The sequence below is a fragment of the Manis javanica genome, chromosome 4, assembly GCF_040802235.1.
Source record: "Manis javanica isolate MJ-LG chromosome 4, MJ_LKY, whole genome shotgun sequence".
Lineage (NCBI taxonomy): Eukaryota > Metazoa > Chordata > Mammalia > Pholidota > Manidae > Manis > Manis javanica.
In genome coordinates, this window is record NC_133159.1 from 132,210,191 (window position 1) to 132,234,615 (window position 24,425).

Sequence of the window (24,425 nt, forward strand, 5' to 3'; positions counted from 1 at the left end):
TCAGTGGATCAGTAGCACTGTACTGCTGAAAACATAATTTAAGAAGGGTATTTCTCAGTATGGCTGATCTGGCATTGGAAGTGTCTGGAAGCCTCACACCTTTTCTAGTGTCAGTGTGATACTTGTTGCTGTATTCTTCAGCAGTATGGCGGGTGGGCTGTTTTCCTCATCCAGGGGAGTGCTTGTGAGTCTCTTTCTCATCTGTCGTGCTGGCCAGCCAGTTAGTCTCTGGCATACATCCCTCTCTGCTCACTGTACTGCTTTAGATGTTGCCAACTCACTGAGGAAATTGGAATGTTCCAGCAATTACTAACATTGGAAGGAACTGGCCTTACTGCTTTGGATTTAGTTTCCCTTTAACTTGCTTCTCAGCACTGCAGGCCTCACGCATTCTCAGTGTCACTTTCCTCTATCCTGTTTCCTATGTTCGTTCTTAGCACCAGCGTAGTGAAGACCTCTGGAAAGTGTGCTTTTCTCAGTTGCATCTCCTGTCCTTGGAGGTCTTCATAAGCAGTAGGCTCTTGCACAAGACAGGCTTCCTGCAGTCCTCCCTGAGTAGCTCAGCCTCTGCAGAGGCGTTTCCTTCACTGTATCCATCATCCCTGCCACACTGAAGGCCACCACTGGCTGCTGAGTCACCTGCATCCAAAGTGGGGTTGGGAAGAGGTGGTGGCAACTCTTTGCCCTTTTCCCCTCCCCCGACCCAGGAAAGGCAGGCCACTCTGCCAGGCTCTCTGCATCCTCCTTCACTCTCTGAAGAATTGGGATTTTTATCTTTGAACCTGTAAAGCAGAATCTTCCTGAAACCAATAAATGGATTTTTTCTTATACTTGTATCATCATCTACTGAAAGGCCTCTTTTTTATTTTATCTTTTTTACTTTTATTTTTTGAGAGGGCATCTCTCATATTTATTGATCATATGGTTGTTAACAACAATAAAATTCTGTATAGGGGACTCAATGCACAATCATTAATCAACCCCAAGCCTAATTCTCAACAGTCTCCAATCTTCTGAAGCATAACAAACAAATTCTTACATGGTGAACAAGTTCTTACATAGTGAATAAGTTCTTACATGGTGAACAGTGCAAGGCAGCATCACAGAAACTTTTGGTTTTGATCACGCATCATGAACTATAAACGATCAGGTCAAATATGATTATTCATTTGATTTTTATACTTGATTTATATGTGAATCCCACATTTCTCCCTTATTATTATTATTATTATTATTTTAATCAAATGCTGAAGTGGTAGGTAGATGCAAGATAAAGGTAGGAAACATAGTTTAGTGCTGTAAGAGGGCAAATGTAGATGATCAGGTGTGTGCCTATAGACTAAGTATTAATCCAAGCTAGACAAGGGCAACAAAACATCCATGGATGCAGAAGATTTCTCTCAAAACAGGGGGGGTGAGGTTCTAAGCCTCACCTCTGTTGATCCCCAATTTCTCACCTGATGGCCCCCCTGCGACTGTGCCTGTCTTAGGTTGTTCCTCCCTTGAGGAATCTTACCCGTCTCTGGCTAACCAGTCATCTTCCGGGGCCATACAGGGAAATGTAAAGTTGGTAAGTGAGAGACAAGCATTATTGTTTGAAAGGGTTAGCTTTTTACTTCTTTGCAGATTTATGCCCTGGGGCTTCTATACCCAGCATTTGTCTTGAGGTATCTTTACCACTTGGAAGAATTATGATACTCGATAATTTCGATATGAGGCACGAATTCTACTTAAGGGCAGTAATTAGGAAGGAAGAAGAAAAGCTATAGAAGTAGGAGATGGAAGAAAACATGGGAAGATGGATTATTTTTTGACATATCTTCTTGTAGTGTAACATAAGCATGTATAGGCTTTAAACTACTAATTAAATTGTGTGCACACATTAACATAATAGGAATACAGCTACATAACCAAAGCAGACCTACAATTACCAGCCATATCCAGTGAAACCAAGAAAACCAGTTAGGCACCCTAGGCATTTGTGAAAACTTATCAGTGATATGATGGATATTGTCTAACTGAATTTGAATAGTTTGAGAAAAATCAGACATATTAAAACAACACATTCCAGGGAACTGTTCACATCCCATATGTTCTTTTAACAGTAGATAGTCTATAGTCGCAAGATTTTAGAACGCTGCAACTTGCACTTCTCCTAATTCTTGGTTGAGTTCCGACAGTATAGATCCAGTCAAATTTGTTGTTTTACTGTATGCACAGGCCAGCTTAGATATCTCCTTCTTCATTCCAATGGCAAGTCCAGGAACCGGTGGGATGAATGCAGCTACAACTGCAACAGCACCAGGATCTTTGTTGAAGTTTTTTGATGATCATCTTCTGGAATGACTCTTCCAGAGAATGATGATGTTGGAAGTTCTTCATATCATATCTTAATTCATTTTCTGGGTAGCCAAATTAGGCTTTGATCCTCTGTATAAACACAAACAAACCCTTTTCCCACCCTTTGATATGTCCTTTATACCATTGTGAAGAACTTATTGGAGATCACCACACAAGAACTGCTTCTTTTTTTTTTTTTTTTAAGAGAAAGGAATATTATCAGAAAAATGTACTTCCATAGCTGATCATCTGACACCCTTTAAATGGTCAAAATTAAGGATATTTAAAGCATGCATTAATCAGTGATTTGCAGTTAGTTTTATCCTATCAGGGAGTAATCCCCCTTTTCTTTCTTTTCTTTTTTTTTTTTGTTATCATTAATCTACAATTACATGAAGAATATTATGTTTATTAGGCTCTCCCTTATACCAGGTCCCAACCACAAACCCTTTACAGTCACTGTCCATAAGCATAGCAAAATGTTGTAGAATCACTACTTGTCTTCTCTGTGTTTACAGCCCTTCCTTTTCTCCCACCCCACCCATTATGCATGCTAATCATAATACCCCCTTTCTTCTTCACCCCTCTTGTCCCTCCCTTCCCACCCATTCTCCCCAGTCCCTTTCCCTTTGGTACCTGTTAGTCCATTCTTGGGTTCTGTGATTCTGCTGCTGTTTTGTTCCTTCAGTTTTTCCTTTGTTCTTATACTCCATAGATGAGCGAAATCATTTGGTATTTTTCTTTCTCCGCTTGGCTTATTTCACTGAGCATAATACCCTCTAGCTCCATCCATGTTGTTGCAAATGGTAGGATTTGTTTTCTTCTTATGGCTGAATAATATTCCATTGTATATATGTACCACCTCTTCCTTATTCATTCATCTACTGATGGACACTTAGGTTGCTTCCAATTCCTGGCTATTGTAAATTGTGCTGTGATAAATATAGGGGTGCATATGTCTTTTTCAAACTTGAGTGCTACATTCTTAGGGTAAATTCCTAGGAGTGGAATTCCTGGGTCAAATGGTAAGTCTATTTTGAGCATTTTGAGGAACCTCCATACTACTTTCCACAATGGTTGAACTAGCTTACATTCCCACCAGCAGTGTAGGAGGGTTCCCCTTTCTCCACAACCTTGCCAACATTTGTTGTTGTTTGTCTTTTGGATGGTAGCCATCCTTACTGGTGTGAGGTGATACCTCATTGTGGTTTTAATTTGCATTTCTCTGATAATTAGTGATGTGGAGCATCTTTTCATGTGTCTGTTGGCCATCTGTATTTCTTCTTTGGAGAACCGTCTGTTCAGTTCCCCTGCCAATTTTTTAATTGGATTATTTGGTTTTTGTTTGTTGAGGTGGGTGAGCACTTTATATATTTTGGACGTCAAGCCTTTATCGGATCTGTCATTTAAAAATATATTCTCCCATACTGTAGGGTACCTTTTTGTTGTACTGATGGTTTCTTTTGCTGTACAGAAGCTTTTCAGCTTAATATAGTCCCACTTGTTCATTTTTGCTATTGTTTTCCTTGCCCGGGGAGATATGTTCAAGAAGAGGTCACTCATGTTTATGTCTAAGAGATTTTTGCCTATGTTTTTTTCTAAGAGTTTTATGGTTTCATGACTTACATTCAGGTCTTTGACCCATTTTGAATTTACTTTTGTGTATGGGGTTAGACAGTGGTCCAGTTTCATTCTCCTACATGTAGCTGTCCAGTTTTGCCAGCACCATCTGTTGAAGAGACTGTCATTTCCCCATTGTATGTCCATGGCTCCTTTATCAAATACTAATGACCATATATGTTTGGGTTAATGTCTGGAGTCTCTAATCTGTTCCACTGGTCTGTGGCTCTGTTCTTGTGCCAGTACCAAATTGTCTTGATTACTATGGCTTTGTAGTAGAGCTTGAAGTTGGGGAGTGAGATCCCCCCTACTTTATTCTTCTTTCTCAGGATTGCTTTGGCTATTCGGGGTCTTTGGTGTTTCCATATGAATTTTTGAACTATTTGTTCCAGTTCGTTGAAGAACGTTGCTGGTAATTTGATAGGGGTTGCATCAAATCTGTATATTGCTTTGGGCAGGATGGCCATTTTGACAATATTAATTCTTCCTAGCCAAGAGCATGGGATGAGTTTCCATTTGTTAGTGTCCCCTTTAATTTCTCTTAAGAGTGACTTGTAGTTTTCAGGGTATAGGTTTCACTTCTTTGGTTAGGTTTATTCCTAGGTATTTTATTCTTTTTGATGCAATTGTGAATGGAGTTGTTCTCCTGATTTCTCTTTCTATTGGTTCATTGTTAGTGTATAGGAAAGTCACAGACTTCTGTGTGTTAATTTTGTGTCCTGCAACTTTGCTGTATTCCGATATCAGTTCTAGTAGTTTTGGAGTGGAGTCTTTAGGATTTTTTATGTACAGTATCATATCATCTGCAAATAGTGACAGTTTAACTTCTTCTTTACCAATCTGGATTCCTTGTATTTCTTTGTTTTGTCTGATTGCCGTGGCTAGGACCTCCAGTACTATGTTAAATAACAGTGGGGAGAGTGGGCATCCCTGTCTGGTTCCCGATCTCAGAGGAAATGCTTTCAGCTTCTCGCTGTTCAGTATAATGTTGGCTGTGGGTTTATCATATATGGCCTTTATTATGTTGAGGTACTTGCCCTCTATACCCATTTTGCTGAGAGTTTTTATCATGAATGGATGTTGAATTTTGTCAAATGCTTTTTCAGTATCTATGGAGATGATCATGTGGTTTTTGTCTTTCTTTTTGTTGATGTGGTGGATGATGTTGATGGCTTTTCGAATGTTGTACCATCTTTGCATCCCTGGGATGAATCCCACTTGGTCATGGTGTATGATCCTGTTGATATATTTTTGAATTCTGTTTGCTAATATTTTATTGAGTATTTTTGCATCTACACTCATCAGGGATATCGGTCTGTAATTTTCTTTTTTGGTGGGGTCTTTGCCTGGTTTTGGTATTAGGGTGATGTTGGCTTCATAGAATGAGTTTGGGAGTATTCCCTCCTCTTCTATTTTTTGGTAAACTTTAAGGAGAATGGGTATTATGTCTTCTCTGTGTGTCTGATAAAATTTCGAGGTAAATCCATCCGGCCCGGGGGTTTTGTTCCTGGGTAGTTTTTTTATTACCGTTTCAATTTCTTTGCTCATAATTGGTTTGTTTAACTTTTGTGTTTCTCCCTTGGTCAGTCTTGGAAGGTTGTATTTTTCTAGGAAGTTGTCCATTTCTTCTAGGTTTTCCAGCTTTTTGGCATATAGGTTTTCATAGTAGTCTTTAATAATTCTTTGTATTTCTGTGGAGCCTGTCATGATTTTTCCATTCTCATTTCTGATTCTGTTGATTTGTGTTGATTCTCTTTTTCTCTTAATATGTTTGGCTAGAGGCTTATCTATTTTGTTTATTTTCTCAAAGAACCAGCTCCTGGTTTCATTGATTTTTGCTATTGTTTTATTCTTCTCAATTTTGTTTATTTCTTCTCTGATCTTTATTATGTCCCTCCTTCTGCTGACTTTAGGCCTCATTTGTTCTTCTTTTTCCAGTTTCGATAATTGTGATATTAGACTATTCATTTGGGATTGTTCTTCCGTCTTCAAGTGTGCCTGGATCACTATATACTTTCCTCTTAGGACTGCTTTCACTGCGTCCCACAGAATTTGGGGCTTTGTGTTGTTTTTGTCATTTCTTTCCATATATTCCTTGATCTCTATTTTAATTTGTTCATTGAGCCATTGATTATTTAGTAGCATGTTGTTAAGCCTCCATGTGTTTGTGAGCCTTTTTGTTTTCTTTGTAGAATTTATTTCTAGTTTTATACCTTTGTGGTCTGAAAAGTTGGTTGGTAGAATTTCAATATTTTGGAATTTACTGAGGCTCTTTTTGTGAGCTAATATGTGGTCTATTCTGGAGAATGTTCCATGTGCAGTTGAGAATAATGTATATCCTGTTGCTTTTCGATGTAGAGTTCTATAGATGTCTATTAGGTCCTTCTGTTCTACTGTGTTGTTCAGTGCCTCCGTGTCCTTACTTATTTTCTGCCCAGTGGATCTGTCCTTTGGGGTGAGTGGCATGTTGAAGTCTCCTAAAATGAATGCATTGCATTCTATTTCCCTCTTTAGTTCTGTTAGTATTTGTTTTGTTTCACATATGCTGGTGCTCCTGTGTTGGGTGCATATATATTTAGAATGGTTATATCCTCTTGTTGAACTGAGCCCTTTATCATTATGTAGTGTCCTTCTTTATCTCTTGTTACTTCCTTTGTTTTGAAGTCTATTTTGTCTGATATTAGTACTGCAACCTCTGCTTTCTTCTCTCTTTTGTTTGCCTGAAATATGTTTTTCCATCCCTTGACTTTTAGTCTGTGCATGTCTTTGGGTTTGAGGTGAGTTTCTTACAAGTAGCATATAGGTGGTCTTGCTTTTTTATCTATTCTGTTACTCTGTGTCTTTTGATTGGTGCATTCAGTCCATTTACATTTAGGGTGACTATTGAAACATATGTACTTATTGCCACTGCAGGCTTTAGATTCATGGTTACCAAAGGTTCAAGGTTAGCCTCTTTAGTATCTTACTGCCTAACTTAGCTTGCTTATTGAGCTGTTATATACAGTGTCTGGAGATTCTTTTCTTCTCACCCTTCTTATTCCTCCTCCTCCATTCTTTACATATTGGTTGTTTTATTCTGTGCTCTTTCATGTTTCCTTTAACTGCTTTTAGTGGGTAGTTGATTTTATTTTTTTGCCTTTAGTTAGTATTTGGTTGGTCTGCTTTCTTTGCTGTGATTTTATTTTCTCTGGTGACATCTGTTTAGTTTTAGGAGTGCTCCCGTCTAGAACAGTCCCTGTAAAATACCCTGCAGAGGTGGTTTGTGGAAGGCAAATTCCCTCAACTTTTGCTTCTCTGGGAATTGGTTAATCCCTCCATCATATTTAAATGATAATCGTGCTGGATACAGTATCCTTGGTTCAAAGCCCTTCTGTTTCATTGCAGTAAATATATCATGCCATTCTCTTCTGGCCTGTAAGGTTTCTGTTGAGAAGTCTGATGATAGCCTCATGGGTTTTCCTTTATAGGTGACCTTTTTCTCTCTAGCTGCCTTTAAAACTCTTTCCTTGTCCTTGATCTTTGCCATTTTAATTATTATGTGTCTTGGTGTTGTCCTGCTTGGGTCCTTTCTGTTGGGAGTTCTGTGTATTTCCGTGGTCTGTTCAATTATTTCCTCCCCCAGTTTGGGGAAGTTTTCAGCTATTATTTCTTCAAAGACACTTTCTATCCCTTTTTCTCTCTCTTCTTCTTCTGGTACCCCTATAATACGGATATTGTTCCTTTTGGATTTGTCACACAGTTCTCTGATCCTGGAGATCCTTTTATCTCTCTCTCTGTCAGCTTCTATGCATTCCTGTTCTCTGGTTTCTATTCCTTCAATGGCCTCTTGCATCTTATCCATTCTGCTCATAAATCCTTCCAGAGTTTGTTTCACTTCTGTGATCTCCTTCCGGGCATCTGTAATCTCCCTCTGGACTTCATCCCTTAGCTCTTGTATATTTCTCTGCATCTCCGTCAGCATGTTTATGATTTTTACTTTGAATTCTTTTTCAGGAAGACTGGTTAGGTCTTTCTCCTTCTCAGGTGTTGACTCTGTGATCTTTGTCTGCCTGTAATTTTGCCTTTTCATGGTGATAGAGATAGTTTGCAGAGCCTGCACGAGTGACGGCTGGAAGAAGTTTCCTTCTTGTTGGTTTGTGGCCTCCCTCTCCTGGGAGAACAGCGACCTCTAGTGGCTTGTGCTGGGCAGCTGCGCGCAGATGGGGCTTCTGATTCCTGCCTGGCTGCTGTGGAGTTTATCTCCACTGTAGCTGTGCGCGTGCTTGCCTTGGGCTGCTGCTCCAATATGGTGGTGCCATGTTTGAGGGGGAGCGGCCGGGAGGCTATTTATCTCCGTGAGGGGCCTCCATGCTCCCTGCTGCCCAGGGGGTTAGAGTGCCCATAGATCCCCAGATTCCCTGCTGCTGGACTAAGTGTCCCAGGACGCTTCCGTCCGGTTTTTGGGTCCCTGTCCCTTTAAGACTTCCAAAAAGCACTCGCAAAAAAAAAAAAAAAAGCCACTCGCTCTTCTTTGTCCTGGACGCCAGCCTCAGGGACCCGCTCACCGTTCTTGCTGCCCTGTTTCCCTAGTATCCAGGGCCCCACGCATGCACCGTGACTGTGCTCTGGTCCAGATGCCTGGGGCTGGTTGTTTAGCAGTCCTGGGCTCCCTCTCCCTCCGGGCTCCAACTCCTCTCCTCCCACCGGGAGCTGGGGTGAGGGGCGCTCGGGTCCCGCCAGGTTGGGGCTTTTATCTTACCCCCTTCGCGAGGCACTGGGTTCTCGCAGGTGTGGATGTGGTCTGGATGTTGTCCTGTGTCCTCTGGTCTCTATTCTAGGAAGAGTTGTCTTTGTTATATTTTCATAAATATATGTGGTTTTGGGAGGAGATTTCTGCTGCTCTACTCACGCCACCATCTTGGCTCCACCCTTATCTTTTTCACTTTTATAGCCATTTCAATTCATGTCTCCATCTATTCTTTTTTTTTAAAGTCGGTTTTTTAGAGCAGTCTTACACTTACAACAAAATGGGAGGAAGGCACAGAGATCACCCCTCCACCTCCCGCCCTCACACATGCATAGCCACCCCATTATCCACATCACTCCCTGGGGTGGTATATCTGTGACCAAAGGATGAACCTAGAGAGACATAACTGCCTGAAGCCCACAGTTTGCTGTAGGGATCACTCATAGGGTACTTTCTATGGATTTGAACAAGTTATCATGACATCTGCCCATCATTATAATATCACACAGAATATTTTCACTGTCTTAAACATCAGTTTATGGTTTTTTAACACTATTCTAAGTCTGAAGGGATGACAGATTTTTCTGTAGCTATTGGAAGAATTTGCCAGCTCCTATGCCTGGTCTGCTTGGAATACTTTGTTATTCTTCTTGTGTCTTATCTACCTCCCTTTCCTCCCTGCCTTCCACCTCCATTGGATGGATGGATTTTGTAAGCTAGTTGTAGTTTGTGGATTTTAAAAGTTATTCTGTGTTTCTGATAAGCACATTGTGGCATGTGAGTGAGTGTAGGGAGGAGACTTGGTTTCTCCTGTCGCTCCCTCCACAACCATCGCTGTCTGTGCCTTGTAGCTCAGGTTAGGTTTTGGTCTCTTGCTCCACTACAAAAATGAGCCTGAGGAGATAGGTAGGGCAGGGGAAAGTCCTCAGAGCCAGAACTGGCAGTTTCTGAGAAGTGGTTTGCTTCCTTCTGTACAGGGGAAAGGCTCTTTTCACTGGCACACTTCAGGCTCCCCGACGGCAGGGAGGCACCGGTCTGGACAAGGGCCACTTGCTGCACAGAGCTCCCAGAGAACTGAACTCGGGCACTGCGGAGGGCCAACCTTCCTGCGGGCTGTGGCCACTGCTCTGCTGTCCTAAAGGAGCATGGGATGCTCCCAATAGTACTGAAGGGGCAGATTTATCACATTCTTCAAATCTGGGACTATTTACTTTTTTCATGTTGTTTTAAGAGAATAAATTGGGCCAGGACGGCATTGTGTCAAAACAGACAAAGCACTAATTTTAGCAATTAGACATGTTAGGTTTTTTTTTTTTACTAAGAAAAGGAAGCATGATGGTTTTATTTAGTTGCTTTTTAAGCCTTAATTTAATTAAATAATTAATTTTGGCCTTTAAAAAATCCTTAAATTTGTATTTGGTGGCAATGTTATTTAAAAAGAATCTGATTGTTTTGACTTAAATTATTGCTTCAGCTACTTTGAGATTAATTTAAAAGTGCTGACTAATTAGTTAGCTTCTTGGTAGTATTTCAGCCTTTGCAATAGATTTGACTAGATAGAGGCATCCAGACCTCTGGGAGAAGGTAACAATTCAGTAATTAAGACATTTTTTAAGCATTAGTACTAGTGGAATTATATGAATTTCTGGCTGTATGGTTCCTTATAATTTTCTGCAGAATTACTGTTTGATAGAACTGGATCATATATTAGCGTCTCCCTGAACTAGTAAAGGATCCTTTGAATTTGATTTTCTTGGTTTTGGTGACAAATTTTGCATGTTGCCTTAGGTAGAGTCAGCTCCACAAATTTTTGTTTTTTTTTAACCCAGTGTAATGAAATAAGCATGAAATTTGATAAGGCAGGATGGTTGGGAGCAAATCATAGTCCCAGGAAGGATGGTTCCTTAGTGTTGACACAAGCAGATGTGTGAATTACATCATTCACAGAGGTATGAAAGAGAAAGGCAGACTTGGGCCTAGCCCCAGACCTTTTTGTGAATTATTAAAGAATAATTAACAGCAACACAAAAGGTAAACCATGGCTCTAAGACAAATATAAAATGAATACATGTTTTATCTATTTCATTAATTAGTGAGGGAGCCAGTAAGATATTAGAAACAGTTCAAAGGAGAATTCATAGAACACACATAGACCAGTAAGAATGCTGACATGAATCTACAGATAGATATAAAATTGGTCAGTATGCATAAGAAATCATCAGCTACTTTTCCAGAGAACACAGTTTTTGTCTCTGTCGACAAGAATCATTGTAATTACTGTCATTACTCTACAATTTGTAGAGTTGTAAAATAGCTGAGAGACAATGAAAGATGGAGATAACCCAAAGAGTGTGCTCAGCAGAACATCCAGCAATCTTTTTTTAACCCTTCCAAAGTTTTTCACAGTCTTTCCTGAAAGAGTATTCTAGAAGCTATCTAATTCCTCTCTCAGCCTCTTTAAATTTGCTGACCTTTATCAGCCCAGTCAAACATCAGTCATGGTTTTAGGAATGGCTCAGAAAGGTGATTGATTATCCTATCTTTTGTCCACTGAATTAAAATCACAGTCTTTATACACTTTTAATCCTTTGTTATCTCAGAGCAGGGCTGCTGTGTGGTTGAGAAGACTGTGCCCTGAGGCAGTTGTGCCTGGCCAGTGTTCTGTCACCCAGGGGCTTTTCAGTGGGGTTGCAACTGTCCAGAGGAAGAACTTACTCTGATTTTCATGAGAGTACCAGAGAAACTAGTTCCCCCTGCCTCAAAACATACAGCTTGTTTTCACTGGTTTTAGTTCTTAGGATTATAACAATGAATCATTCATCCTGACTTCAACTTTTTCTTCTGCAGGTTTTCTTACAGAGACTGGAAAAACCAGAGCAAGTACAATTTTTTCTACAGGAACTGAATCTGCCTTCCAAGTTACACTGATCCGGATTATGGTACCTCTCATGCTACTTTCTTTAAGCAATATTACTGCTGTTTTTAAAAAGAGGATTACATTTGAGAGGTCTATGTCATTGGTTTTTCATTGAATATTTAATGATGATTCTTTGTCAGGCCTCCAGGAGAGGGCAGAGACACAGGGATGAAAAGATTATTATGTCTGTGAATGGTGTGAATGTAAGGATTGATAAGGATAAGGAATCTTTTCTTGGGAAGCAGCCTTCTTTTGCAAGACCTAATGTATTTGAAATATAAGTTTTTGGTTTGATTTTGATTTCAGCTTCTTGAATGTAGCCATATCATTTAGAAATAAAACAGCCACAGCACTTTTGGCCCTTTGGTGGACTTTATCTAGATGTCTGTTTCCAGGTTCGGCGTGGTGGTATTGGTGCCCAGTGTGGGCTGGTGTTTGCCTATAACTCATCTTCTGATAAATTTAATGCAGAAGAACACTTCAAAAGGTTTGAAAAATATGACAAATGGAAGCTTCAGGAATTCAGACAATTTGTAAAAAGCAGGTAAGGAACAGAATAAAAATCTTTCTATTTTTAATAAGATTTTATACATTCTCTAATTGGTAGAATATGCTTTCTTGTCTTTATAGAAAAGGGGCCACTGCCCCATCCTCCGAGGCCATGAGCATTCACTGCTTTCTAGCAGCAAATGTGAAGACATGTATTTTAATCTGTTCATAGACCCTTACTTGGCCCCTTCTATGACCAGTCATGCACATCTTTAGAATGGCTGGGTAATGATACATGCCTCAATTGTGGACAGCCTAGGGACTCAGTCTTACCTCACCGCTGGGAAAGTTACCCATCCCAACCTCCCTCCTTCTACTTATGCTTTCTTTGGAAATATTTATTAAGCACCTACTATGTGCTAGGCCTGATGCTAGGCACTGGTTTTTGGCTTGGGCTCAGGGTCAGGGGTAGTATGCTCTACTGCCTTTGTCTGAGACAGAAACTACCTTGGGTAAAACAGGTTTTTGGGGAAGGTGATGGGGGCTCAGTTTTAATCCTGTTGAATTTAAGGTTCCAGGAAGCCTTTGAGACATCCGAGAGCTAGTTTGGATCAACATGTCCAAGAAGAGTACAGATATGACAGACATTTAAGTGATAATTTGAAATGAATTAGAAGAGATCATTCTGGAAGAGTGTGTGAGTTGGGAAAAGAAGAGGACTTAGGTCAGCATACTGAGAGGCACCAGCATTAAGGGCAGCAGAGAAAAGGAGGTGGCAAAAAATGGCCAGAGAAGTAGCAGGAAAGCCAGGGGTGTGTCATCCTGAAGCCAAGGGAAAATCATGTTTAAAGAAGTAGGGGGGTGGGCGGCAGTGTCATGAGTTATCCAGGAGTCAGTAAGATAAAGTGTAGACGTGGATTTGTTGGATTTAGCCACAGAGGTCATTGGTGACCCCTTGGACACTGTTGTCTCCCTTACTAGTTTCAAGTTAAAACGAATGAGGCTGAACCCTAGGCTTGCTATTTTTGCTGCTGTATTTCACAGGTCATGGGGTGCCGGAGTTAACAGAAGCCTTCCACTATCATTAGTACTGTACTACTAAGCCTTAATGTAGTACAAAGGATGAATCACCCAGGATTGTGTTAAAAATGAGTATTCTAACTTGGTAGTTTTGAGTGGGGCCTGAGACTTTAACATTCTAATGAGCTCACAGGTGACTCTGATGCTCCCTGTTTGAATAGCAAGGATCTAGAATAATTCCCTCTCTTTGCTGGACTTCCTTTAGTAGCATTCCTGACAAATGTTCATTCAATTCTTCCTAGAATACTCTTAATGATGAAGAATATACTGCACTTCAATAATTAGAATATGTTCAGTTGAAATTTGCTTTTGTAATTTCAACTCAGTGGTCTTCATTCCAACCTTCAATATGAATTGGAACAGATCTCCCTCCTAAAATCTCCCTCCCATTACACCTACGTGCCTTTTTAAAAGGCTTTTCTTTCTTAATAAAAACTTGAGATTATACTTGTTTTTTAGCAGTTATGTCACACCCTTGGGACACATTAAAATAAAATAGGTCTTTTTCCCTAAATCTTCTTTCAAAGTCTTTCACATCTTATATAGGATGATTTTTTTTTTTTTGAGAGGGCATCTCTCATATTTATTGATCAAATGGTTGTTAACAACAATAAAATTCAGTATAGGGGGGTCAATGCTCAATGTACAATCATTAATCCATCTCAAGCCTAATTCTCGTCAGTCTCCAATCTTCTGAAGCATAACAAACAAGTTCTTACATGGTGAACGAATTCTTGCACAGTGAATAAATTCTTACATGGTGAACAGTACAAGGGCATTCATCACAGAAACTTTCGGTTTTGATCGTGCATTATGACCTATAAACAATCAGGTCAAATATGAATATTCGTTTGATTTTTGTACTTGATTTATATGTTGATCCCACATTTCTCCTATTATTATTATTATTTTTATTTTTAGTAAAATGCTGAAGTGGTAGGTAGATGCAAGATAAAGGTAGAAAACATAGTTTAGTGCTGTAAGAGGGCAAATGTACATAATCAGATGATCAGGTGTGTGCCTATGGACCAAGTATTAATCCAGGCTAGACAAGGGCAGCAAGACATCCACGGATGCAGAAGATTTCTCTCAAAGCAGGGGGGTGTGAGGTTCTGAGCCTCACCTCTGTTGATCCCCAAATTCTCACCTGATGGCCCCCCTGCGACTGTGCCTGTCTTAGGTTGTTCCTCCCTTGAGGAATCTTACCCGTCTCTGGCTAACCAGTCATCTTCCGGGGCCATACAGGGAAATGTAAAGTTGGTAAGTGAGAGAGAAGCCATATTGTTTGCAAAGGTTAGCTTTTTACTTCTTTGCAGATTTATGCCCTGTGGCTTCTATGCCCAGCACTTGTCTCGAGGTATCTTTACCACCTGGAGGAATTATGATACTCGGTAAATTCGATATGAGGCATGAATTCTATTTAAGGGTTGTAATTAGGAAGGAAGAAGAAAAGCTATAGATGTAGCATATGAAGGAAACATGGGAGGATTGATTATTTATTTGACATATCTTCTTGTAGAGTACCTTAAGTATGTATAGGTTTTAAACTACTAACTAATTTGCACACACATATTAACATAATAGGAATACGGTGACATAAACAAAGCAAATCTATAATTACCATCCATCTCCAGTGAAGCCAAGAAAACCATTTAGGCACCCTAGGCATTTGTGAAAATTTATCTATGATATGATGGATATTGTCCAACTGTACTTGACCCATCAGACAAATTAAAGCAGCCCATTTCTGGGATCTGTTCACATCCCATATGTTCTTTTTTTTTTTTTTTTTTTTTTTTTGAGAGGGCATCTCTCATATTTATTGATCAAATGGTTGTTAACAACAATAAAATTCAGTATAGGGGGGTCAATGCTCAATGTACAATCATTAATCCATCTCAAGCCTAATTCTCGTCAGTCTCCAATCTTCTGAAGCATAACGAACAAGTTCTTACATGGTGAACGAATTCTTACAGAGTGAATAAATTCTTACATGGTGAACAGTACAAGGGCATTCATCACAGAAACTTTCGGTTTTGATCATGCAATATGACCTATAAACCATCAGGTCAAATATGAATATTCATTTGATTTTTGTACTTGATTTATATGTTGATCCCACATTTCTCCTATTATTATTATTATTTTTATTTTTAATAAAATGCTGAAATGGTAGGTAGATGCAAGATAAAGGTAGAAAACATAGTTTAGTGCTGTAAGAAGGCAAATGTAGATGATCAGATGATCAGGTGTGTGCCTATGGACTAAGTATTAATCCAGGCTAGACAAGGGCAGCAAGACATCCACGGATGCAGAAGATTTCTCTCAAAGCAAGGGGGGTGAGGTTCTGAGCCTCACCTCTGTTGATCCCCAAATTCTCACCTGATGGCCCCCCTGCGACTGTGCCTGTCTTAGGTTGTTCCTCCCTTGAGGAATCTTACCCGTCTCTGGCTAACCAGTCATCTTCCGGGGCCATACAGGGAAATGTAAAGTTGGTAAGTGAGAGAGAAGCCATATTGTTTGCAAAGGTTAGCTTTTTACTTCTTTGCAGATTTATGCCCTCTGGCTTCTATGCCCAGCACTTGTCTCGAGGTATCTTTACCACCTGGAGGAATTATGATACTCGGTAAATTCGATATGAGGCACGAATTCTATTTAAGGTTTGTAATTAGGAAGGAAGAAGAAAAGCTATAGATGTAGCATATGAAGGAAACTTGGGAGGATTGATTATTTCTTTGACATATCTTCTTGTATAGTACCTTAAGTATGTATAGGTTTTAAACTACTAACTAATTTGCACACACATATTAACATTATAGGAATACGGTGACATAAACAAAGCAAATCTATAATTACCAGCCATCTCCAGTGAAGCCAAGAAAACCATTTAGGCACCCTAGGCATTTGTGAAAATTTATCTATAATATGATGGATATTTTCCAACTGTACTTGAACCATCAGACAAATTAAAGCAGCCCATTTCTGGGATCTGTTCACATCCCATATGTTCTTTTAACCATAGATAGTCTATAGTCATGAGATTTTGGGGTGCTACAACTTGCACCCCTCCCAACTCCTGGTTGAGTTCCAACAGTACAGATCCAGTCAAATTCGTTGTCTCACTGTATGCACATGCCAGCCTAGACATCTCCCTCCTCCTTCTTATGGCAAGTCCAGGAGACGGTGGGCTGGATGCAGCCACAACCGCAGCATCGTCCGGATCCCTGGGGAGGCTTTTTGATGATCATCCCCCGGCACGAGTCCTCCAGAGAGTGCTGATGCCGGAAGCTCCTCCTCATATCGTATCTTATTTCATTTTCTGTGTATCCAAGCTAGGCCTTGATCTTCTGCGTAGAAACAAACAGACCCTTTGCCCACACTTTGACATGCCCTCTATACCACTGTGCAGAACTCATTGGAGGTCAGCACACAGTAACTGCTTTTTTTTTTTTTTTTTTTTTAATTAAGAGAAAGGAATATTATCAGAAAAGAGTACCTCCATAGCTGATCATCTGACACCCTTTAAGTGATCAACATTAAGGATATTTAAAGCATGCGTTGATCTTTGATTTACCAATAGTTTTATCCTGTTAACGAGTAATCCCCTTTTCTTTCTTTCTTTCTTTCTTTTTTTTTTTTTTTATTTAATTTTTAATCTACCCTTACATGAAGAATACTATGTTTACTATGCTCTCCCCTATATCAGGTCCCCCCTAACAACCCCATTACGGTTACTGTCCATCAGCTTAGCAAAATGTGGTAGAGTCACTACTTGTCCTCTCTGTGTTGTGCAGCCCACCCTCCCCTTTCTCCCTCCCCGCATGCATGCTAATCTTAATACCCCCCTTCTTCTTCCCCCCCCTTTTCCCTCCCTGCCCACCCATCCTCCCCAGTTCCTTTCCCTTTGGTACCTGTTAGTCCATTTTTGGGTTCTGTAATTCTGCTGCTGTTTTGTTCCTTCAGTTTTTCCTTTGTTCCTATACTCCTCAGATGAGTGAAATCATTTGGTATTTCTCTTTCTCTGCTTGGCTTATTTCACTGAGCATAATACTCTCCAGCTCCATCCATGTTGCTGCAAATGGTTGGATTTTTCCACTTCTTATGGCTGAGTAGTATTCCATTGTGTATATGTACCACATCTTCTTTATCCATTCATCTACAGATGGACATTTAGGTTGCTTCCAATTCTTGGCTATTGTAAATAGTGCTGCGATAAACATAGGAGTGCATCTGTCTTTCTCAAACTTGATTGCTGCGTTCTTAGGGTAAATTCCTAGGAGTGGAATTCCTGGGTCAAATGGTAGGTCTGTTTTGAGCATTTTGATGCACCTCCATACTGCTTTCCACAATGGTTGAACTAATTTACATTCCCACCAGCAGTGTAGGAGGGTTCCCCTTTCTCCACAGCCTCGCCAACATTTGTTGTTGTTTGTCTTTTGGATGGCAGCTATCCTTACTGGTGTGAGGTGATACCTCATTGTAGTTTTAATTTGCATTTCTCTGATAATTAGCGATGTGGAGCATCTTTTCATGTGTCTGTTGGCCATCTGTATTTCTTTTTTGGAGAACTGTCTGTTCAGTTCCTCTGCCCATTTTTTAATTGGGTTATTTGTTTTTTGTTTGTTGAGGCGTGTGAGCTCTTTATATATTCTGGACGTCAAGCCTTTATCAGATCTGTCATTTTCAAATATATTCTCCCATACTGTAGGGTTCCTTTTTGTTCTATTGATGGTGTCTTTCGCTGTACAGAAGCTTTTCAGCTTAATGTAGTCCCACTTGCTCATTTTTGCTGTTGTTTTCCTTGCCCGGGGAGATATGTTCAAGAAGAGATCACTCATGTTTATGTCTAAGAGGTTTTTGCCTATGTTTTTTTCCAAGAGTTTAATGGTTTCGTGACTTACATTCAGGTCTTTGATCCATTTTGAGTTTACCTTTGTATATGGGGTTAGACAATGGTCCAGTTTCATTCTCCTACATGTAGCTGTCCAGTTTTGCCAGCACCATCTGTTGAAGAGACTGTCATTTCCCCATTGTATGTCCATGGCTCCTTTATCAAATACTAACTGACCATATATGTTTGGGTTAATGTCTGGGGTCTCTAATCTGTTCCACTGGTCTGTGGCTCTGTTCTTGTGCCAGTACCAAATTGTCTTGATTACTATGGCTTTGTAGTAGAGCTTGAAGTTGGGGAGTGAGATCCCCCCTACTTTATTCTTCTTTTTCAGGATTGCTTTGGCTATTCGGGGTCTTTGGTGTTTCCATATGAATTTTTGAATTATTTGTTCCAATTCATTGAAGAATGTTGCTGGTAATTTGAGAGGGATTGCATCAAATTTGTATATTGCTTTCGGCAGGATGGCCATTTTGACGATATTAATTCTTCCTAGCCATGAGCATGGGATGAGTTTCCATTTATTAGTGTCCCCTTTAATTTCTCTTAAGAGTGACTTGTAGTTTTCAGAGTATAAGTCTTTCACTTCCTTGGTTAGGTTTATTCCTAGGTATTTTATTCTTTTTGATGCAATGGTGAATGGAATTGTTTTCCTGATTTCTCTTTCTATTGATTCGTTGTTAGTGTATAGGAAAGCTACAGATTTCTGTGTGTTGATTTTGTATCCTGCAACTTTGCTGTATTCCGATATCAGTTCTAGTAGTTTTGGAGTGGAGTCTTTAGGGTTTTTTATGTACAGTATCATATCATCTGCAAATAGTGACAGTTTAACTTCTTCTTTACCAATCTGGATTCCTTGTATTTCTTTGTTTTGTCTGATTGCCGTGGCTAGGACCTCCAGTACTATGTTGAATAACAGTGGGGAGAGTGGGCATCCCTGTCTGGTTCCCGATCTCAGTGGAAATGCTTTCAGCTTCTCGCTGTTCAGTATAATGCTGGCTGTGGGTTTATCATATATGGCCTTTATTATGTTGAGGTACTTGCCCTCTATTCCCATTTTGCGGAGAGTTTTTATCATGAATGGATGTTGAATTTTGTCAAATGCTTTTTCAGCATCTATGGAGATGATCATGTGGTTTTTGTCTTTCTTTTTGTTGATGTGGTGGATGATGTTGATGGATTTTCGAATGTTGTACCATCCTTGCATCCCTGGGATGAACCCCACTTGGTCATGGTGTATGATCCTTTTGATATACTGTTGAATTCTGTTTGCTAATATTTTATTGAGTATTTTTGCATCTACATTCATCAGGGATATTGGTCTGTAATTTTCTTTTTTGGTGGGGTCTTTTCCTGGTTTTGGTATTAGGGTGATGTTGGCTTCATAGAATGAGTTTGGGAGTATTCCCTCTTCTTCTATTTTGTGGAACACTTTAAGGAGAATGGGTATTATGTCTTCTCTGTGTGTCTGATAAAATTCCGAGGTAAATCCGTCCGGCCCCGGGGTTTTGTTCTTGGGTAGTTTTTTGATTACTGTTTCAATTTCTTTGCTCGTAATTGGTTTGTTGAACTTTTGTGTTTCTTCCTTGGTCAGTCTTGGGAGGTTGTATTTTTCTAGGAAGTTGTCCATTTCTTCTAGGTTTTCCAGCTTGTTGGCATATAGGTTTTCATAGTAGTCTTTAATAATTCTTTGTATTTCTGTGGAGTCTGTCGTGATTTTTCCATTCTCATTTCTGATTATGTTGATTTGTGTTGACTCTCTTTTTCTCTTAATAAGTTGGGCTAGAGGCTTATCTATTTTGTTTATTTTCTCAAAGAACCAGCTCTTGGTTTCGTTGATTTTTGCTATTGTTTTATTCTTCTCAATTTTGTTTATTTCTTCTCTGATCTTTATTATGTCCCTCCTTCTGCTGACTTTAGGCCTCATTTGTTCTTCTTTTTCCAGTTTTAATAATTGTGATGTTAGACTATTCATTTGGGATTGTTCTTCCTTCTTCAAGTGTGCCTGGATTGCTATATACTTTCCTCTTAAGACTGCTTTCGCTGCATCCCACAGAAGTTGGGGCTTAGTGTTGTTGTTGTCATTTGTTTCTATATATTCCTTGATCTCTATTTTGATTTGTTCATTGATCCATTGATTATTTAGTAGCATGTTGTTAAGCCTCCATGTGTTTGTGAGCCTTTTTGTTTTCTTTGTAGAATTTATTTCTACTTTCATACCTTTGTGGTCTGAAAAATTGGTTGGTAGAATTTCAATATTGTGGAATTTACTGAGGCTCTTTTTGTGAGCTAGTATGTGGTCTATTCTGGAGAATGTTCCATGTGCACTTGAGAAGAATGTATATCCTGTTGCTTTTGGATGTAAAGTTCTATAGATGTCTATTAGGTCCATCTGTTCTAGTGTGTTGTTCAGTGCCTGTGTGTCTTTACTTATTTTCTGCCCGGTGGATCTATCCTTTGGGGTGAGTGGTGTGTTGAAGTCTCCTACAATGAATGCATTGCAGTCTATTTCCCTCTTTAGTTCTGTTAGTATTTGCTTCACATATGCTGGTGCTCCTGTATTGGGTGCATATATATTTAGAATGGTTATATCCTCTTGTTGGACTAAGCCCTTTATCATTATGTAGTGGCCTTCTTTATCTCTTGTTACTTTCTTTGTTTTGAAGTCTATTTTGTCTGATATTAGTACTGCAACCCCTGCTTTCTTCTCACTGTTGTTTGCCTGAAATATGTTTTTCCATCCCTTGACTTTTAGTCTATGCTTATCTTTGGGTTTAAGGTGAGTTTCTTGTAAGCAGCATATAGATGGGTCTTGCTTTTTTATCCATTCTATTACTCTATGTCTTTTGATTGGTGCATTAAGTCCATTTACATTTAGGGTGACTATTGAAAGATATGTACTTATTGCCATTGCAGGCTTTAGATTCGTGGTTACCAAAGGTTCAAGGTTAGCTTCTTTAGTATCTTACTGCCTAACTTAGCTCGCTTATTGAGCTGTTATATACACTGTCTGGAGAGTCTTTTCTTCTCTCCCTTCTTATTCCTCCTCCTCCATTCTCCATATGTTGTGTGTTTTGTTCTGTGCTCTTTTTAGGGGTGCTCCCATCTAGAGCAGTCCCTGTAGGATGCCCTGTAGAGGTGGTTTGTGGGAAGCAAATTCCCTCAGCTTTTGCTTGTCTGGGAATTGTTTGATCCCACCATCATATTTAAATGATAGTCGTGCTGGATACAGTATCCTTGGTTCAAGGCCCTTCTGTTTCATTGCATTAAGTATATCATGCCATTCTCTTCTGGCCTGTAGGGTTTCTGTTGAGAAGTCTGATGTTAGCCTGATTGGTTTTCCTTTATAGGTGACCTTTTTCTCTCTAGCTGCCTTTAAAACTCTTTCCTTGTCCTTGATCCTTGCCATTTTAATTATTATGTGTCTTGGTGTTGTCCTCCTTGGATCCTTTCTGTTGGGGGTTCTGTATAATTCCATGCTCTGTTCGATTATTTCCTCCCCCAGTTTGGGGAAGTTTTCAGCAATTATTTCTTCAAAGACACTTTCTATCCCTTTTCCTCTTTCTTCCTCTTCTGGTATCCCTATAATACGAATGTTTTTCCTTTTGTATTGGTCACATATTTCTCTTAGTGTTGTTTCATTCCTGGAGATCCTTTTATCTCTCTCTCTGTCAGCTTCTATACGTTCCTGTTCTCTGGCTTCTATTCCTTCCATGGCCTCTTGCATCTTATCCATTCTGCTTATAAATCCTTCCAGGGATTGTTTCACTTCTGTGATCTCTTTCCTGACATCTGTGATCTCCTTCCGGACTTCATCCCACTGCTCTTGCATTTTTCTCTGCATCTCATCCCACTGCTCTTGCATTTTTCTCTGCATCTCATCCCATTGCTCTTGCATTTTTTTCTGCATCTCTGTCAGCATGTTCATGATTTTTATTTTGAATTCTTTTTCAGGAGGACTAGTTAGGTCTGTCTCCTTCTCAGGTGTTGTCTCTGTGATCTTTGTCTGCCTGTAGTTTTGCCTTTTCATGGTGATAGAGATAGTTTGCAGAGCTGGTACAAGTGACCGCTGGAAGAGCTTCCCTTCTTGTTGGTTTGTAGCCTTTTTCTGGGAGAATAGCGACCTCTAGTGGCTTGTGCTGGGCAGCTGTGCGCAGACAGGGCTTCTGCTTCCTGCCCAGTTGCTTTGGGGTTTATCTCCGCTGTTGCTGTGGGCTTGGCCTGGCTGGGGCTGTTCCTCCAAAATGGTGAAGCCCCGTTGGAGGGGGAGCAGCCAGGAGACTATTTATCTCCGTAAGGGGCCTCTGTGCTCCCTGCTGCCCAGGGGGTTAGAGTGCTCAGAGATCCCCAGATTTCCTGCTTCTGGTCTAAGTGACCTGTCCTGCCCCTTTAAGATTTCCAAAAAGCACTCTCCAAACCAAAACAACAACAGCAACAATGAGAGAGGGAACAGAAAGAAAGAGAAAAAAAAAAAAGGAAAAAACAAGCGATTGTTTTTTTTTTTTTTTTTTTTTTTGTCCTCAGGTGCCGGTCCCAGGCACCCGCTCACTGGTCCTGCTGCCCTGTCTCCCTAGCACCAGGGTCCCTGTCCTTTCAAGGCTTCCAAAAAGCACCCACCCACCGGTCCCGCAGGGAAGGAATGCTCAATATTCTTTGTCCTCAGGCACTGGTCCCACGCACCCGCTCACCAGTCCCGCCGCCCTGCCTCCCTAGCACCGGGGTCCCTGTCCCTTCAAGGCTTCCAAAAAGCACTCGGCAAAAAGAGAGAAAAAAAAGGGGAAAAACGCGCGATTTCTTCCGTCCTCAGGTGCTGGTCTCAGGCACCCACCCACCGGTCCCACAGGGAAAAATGCGGGATATTCTTTGTCCTCAGGTGCCGGTCCCAGGCACCCGCTCACCAGTCCCGCCGCCCTGCCTCCCTAGCACCGGGGTCCCTGTCCCTTTTAGGCTTCCAAAAAGCACTCGCAGAAAAGAGAAAAAAAAAGGGGAAAAACGCGCGATTTCCTCTGTCCTCAAGTGCCGGTCTCAGGCACCCGCCCCCCGGTCCCGCAGGGAAAAACGGGGGATATTCTTTGTCCTCAGGCGCCGGTCCCAGCCACCCGCTCACCAGTCCCGCCACCGTGCCTCCCTAGCACTGGGGTCCCCGTCCCTTCAAGGCTTCCAAAAAGCGCTCGCCCAAAAGAGAAAAAAAAAAAAAGGGGAAAAACGCGCGACCTCCTCCGTCCTCAGGCACCGGTCTCAGGCACCCGCCCCCAGGTCTCGCAGGGAGAAACGCGCGATATTCTTTGTCCTCCGGCGCCGTTCCCAGGCACCTCCTCACCGGTCCCGCCACCCTGCCTCCCCAGCAACGGGGGCCCGTCCCTCTAAGGCTTCCAAAAAGTGCTCGCCAAAAAAAAAACCGCTCAGGTTTCTCTCCACCCGCCGGGAGCCGGGGGGAGGGGCGCTCGGGTCCCGCCGGGCTGGGGCTTGTATCTTACCCCCTTCACAAGGCGCTGGGTTCTTGCAGGTGTGGATGTGGTCTGGATGTTGTCCTGTGTCCTGTGGTCTCTATTTTAGGAAGATTTTTCTTTGTTATATTTTCATAGCTCTATGTGTTTTTGGGAGGAGATTTCCACTGCTCTACTCACGCCGCCATCTTGGCTCCGCCCTCCTCCCCATATGTTCTTTTAACCATAGATAGTCTATAGTCATGAGATTTTGAAATGCTACAACTTGCACCCCTCCCAACTCCTGGTTGAGTTCCAACAGTACAGATCCGGTCAAATTCGTTGTCTCACTGTATGCATATGCCAGCCTAGACATCTCCCTCCTCATTCCTATGGCAAGTCCAGGAGACGGTGGGCTGGATGCAGCCACAACCGCAGCATCGTCCGGATCCCTGTGGAGGCTTTTTGATGATCATCCCCTGGCACAAGTCCTCCAGAGAGTGCTGATGCCGGAAACTCCTCCTCATATCGTATCTTAGTTCATTTTCTGGGTATCCAAGCTAGGCCTTGATCTTCTGCATAGAAACAAACAGACCCTTTGCCCACACTTTGACATGCCCTCTATACCACTGTGCAGAACTCATTGGAGGTCAGCACACAATAACTGCTTTTTTTTTTTTTTTTTTAATTAAGAGAAAGGAATATTATCAGAAAAAAGTACCTCCATAGCTGATCATCTGACACCCTTTAAGTGATCAACATTAAGGATATTTAAAGCATGCGTTGATCTTTGATTTACCAATAGTTTTATCCTGTTAAGGAGTAATCCCCCTTTTCTTTCTTTCTTTCTTTCTTTTTTTTTTTTTTTTTAATTTTTAATCTACACTTACATGAAGAATACTATGTTTACTATGCTCTCCCCTATATCAGGTCCCC

General features: G+C 40.8%; 1 protein-coding gene across 3 annotated transcripts in view; it reads left to right on the top strand.

Annotated features, from left to right (window-relative positions):
- Positions 1-24,425, top strand: part of ZZEF1 (zinc finger ZZ-type and EF-hand domain containing 1) — a 137,561-nt gene that overhangs the window by 31,804 nt on the left and 81,332 nt on the right. For all 3 annotated transcript variants that reach the window (XR_012130534.1, XM_073234989.1, XM_073234990.1), the window contains exons 10-11: positions 11,534-11,625; positions 11,999-12,147. Coding sequence is in view for 2 of the 3 variants with exons in the window: in XM_073234989.1 (XP_073091090.1) it covers positions 11,534-11,625; positions 11,999-12,147 (241 nt within the window). In the remaining variant the exon portion in view is untranslated. The remainder of the gene's footprint in view (positions 1-11,533; positions 11,626-11,998; positions 12,148-24,425) is intronic.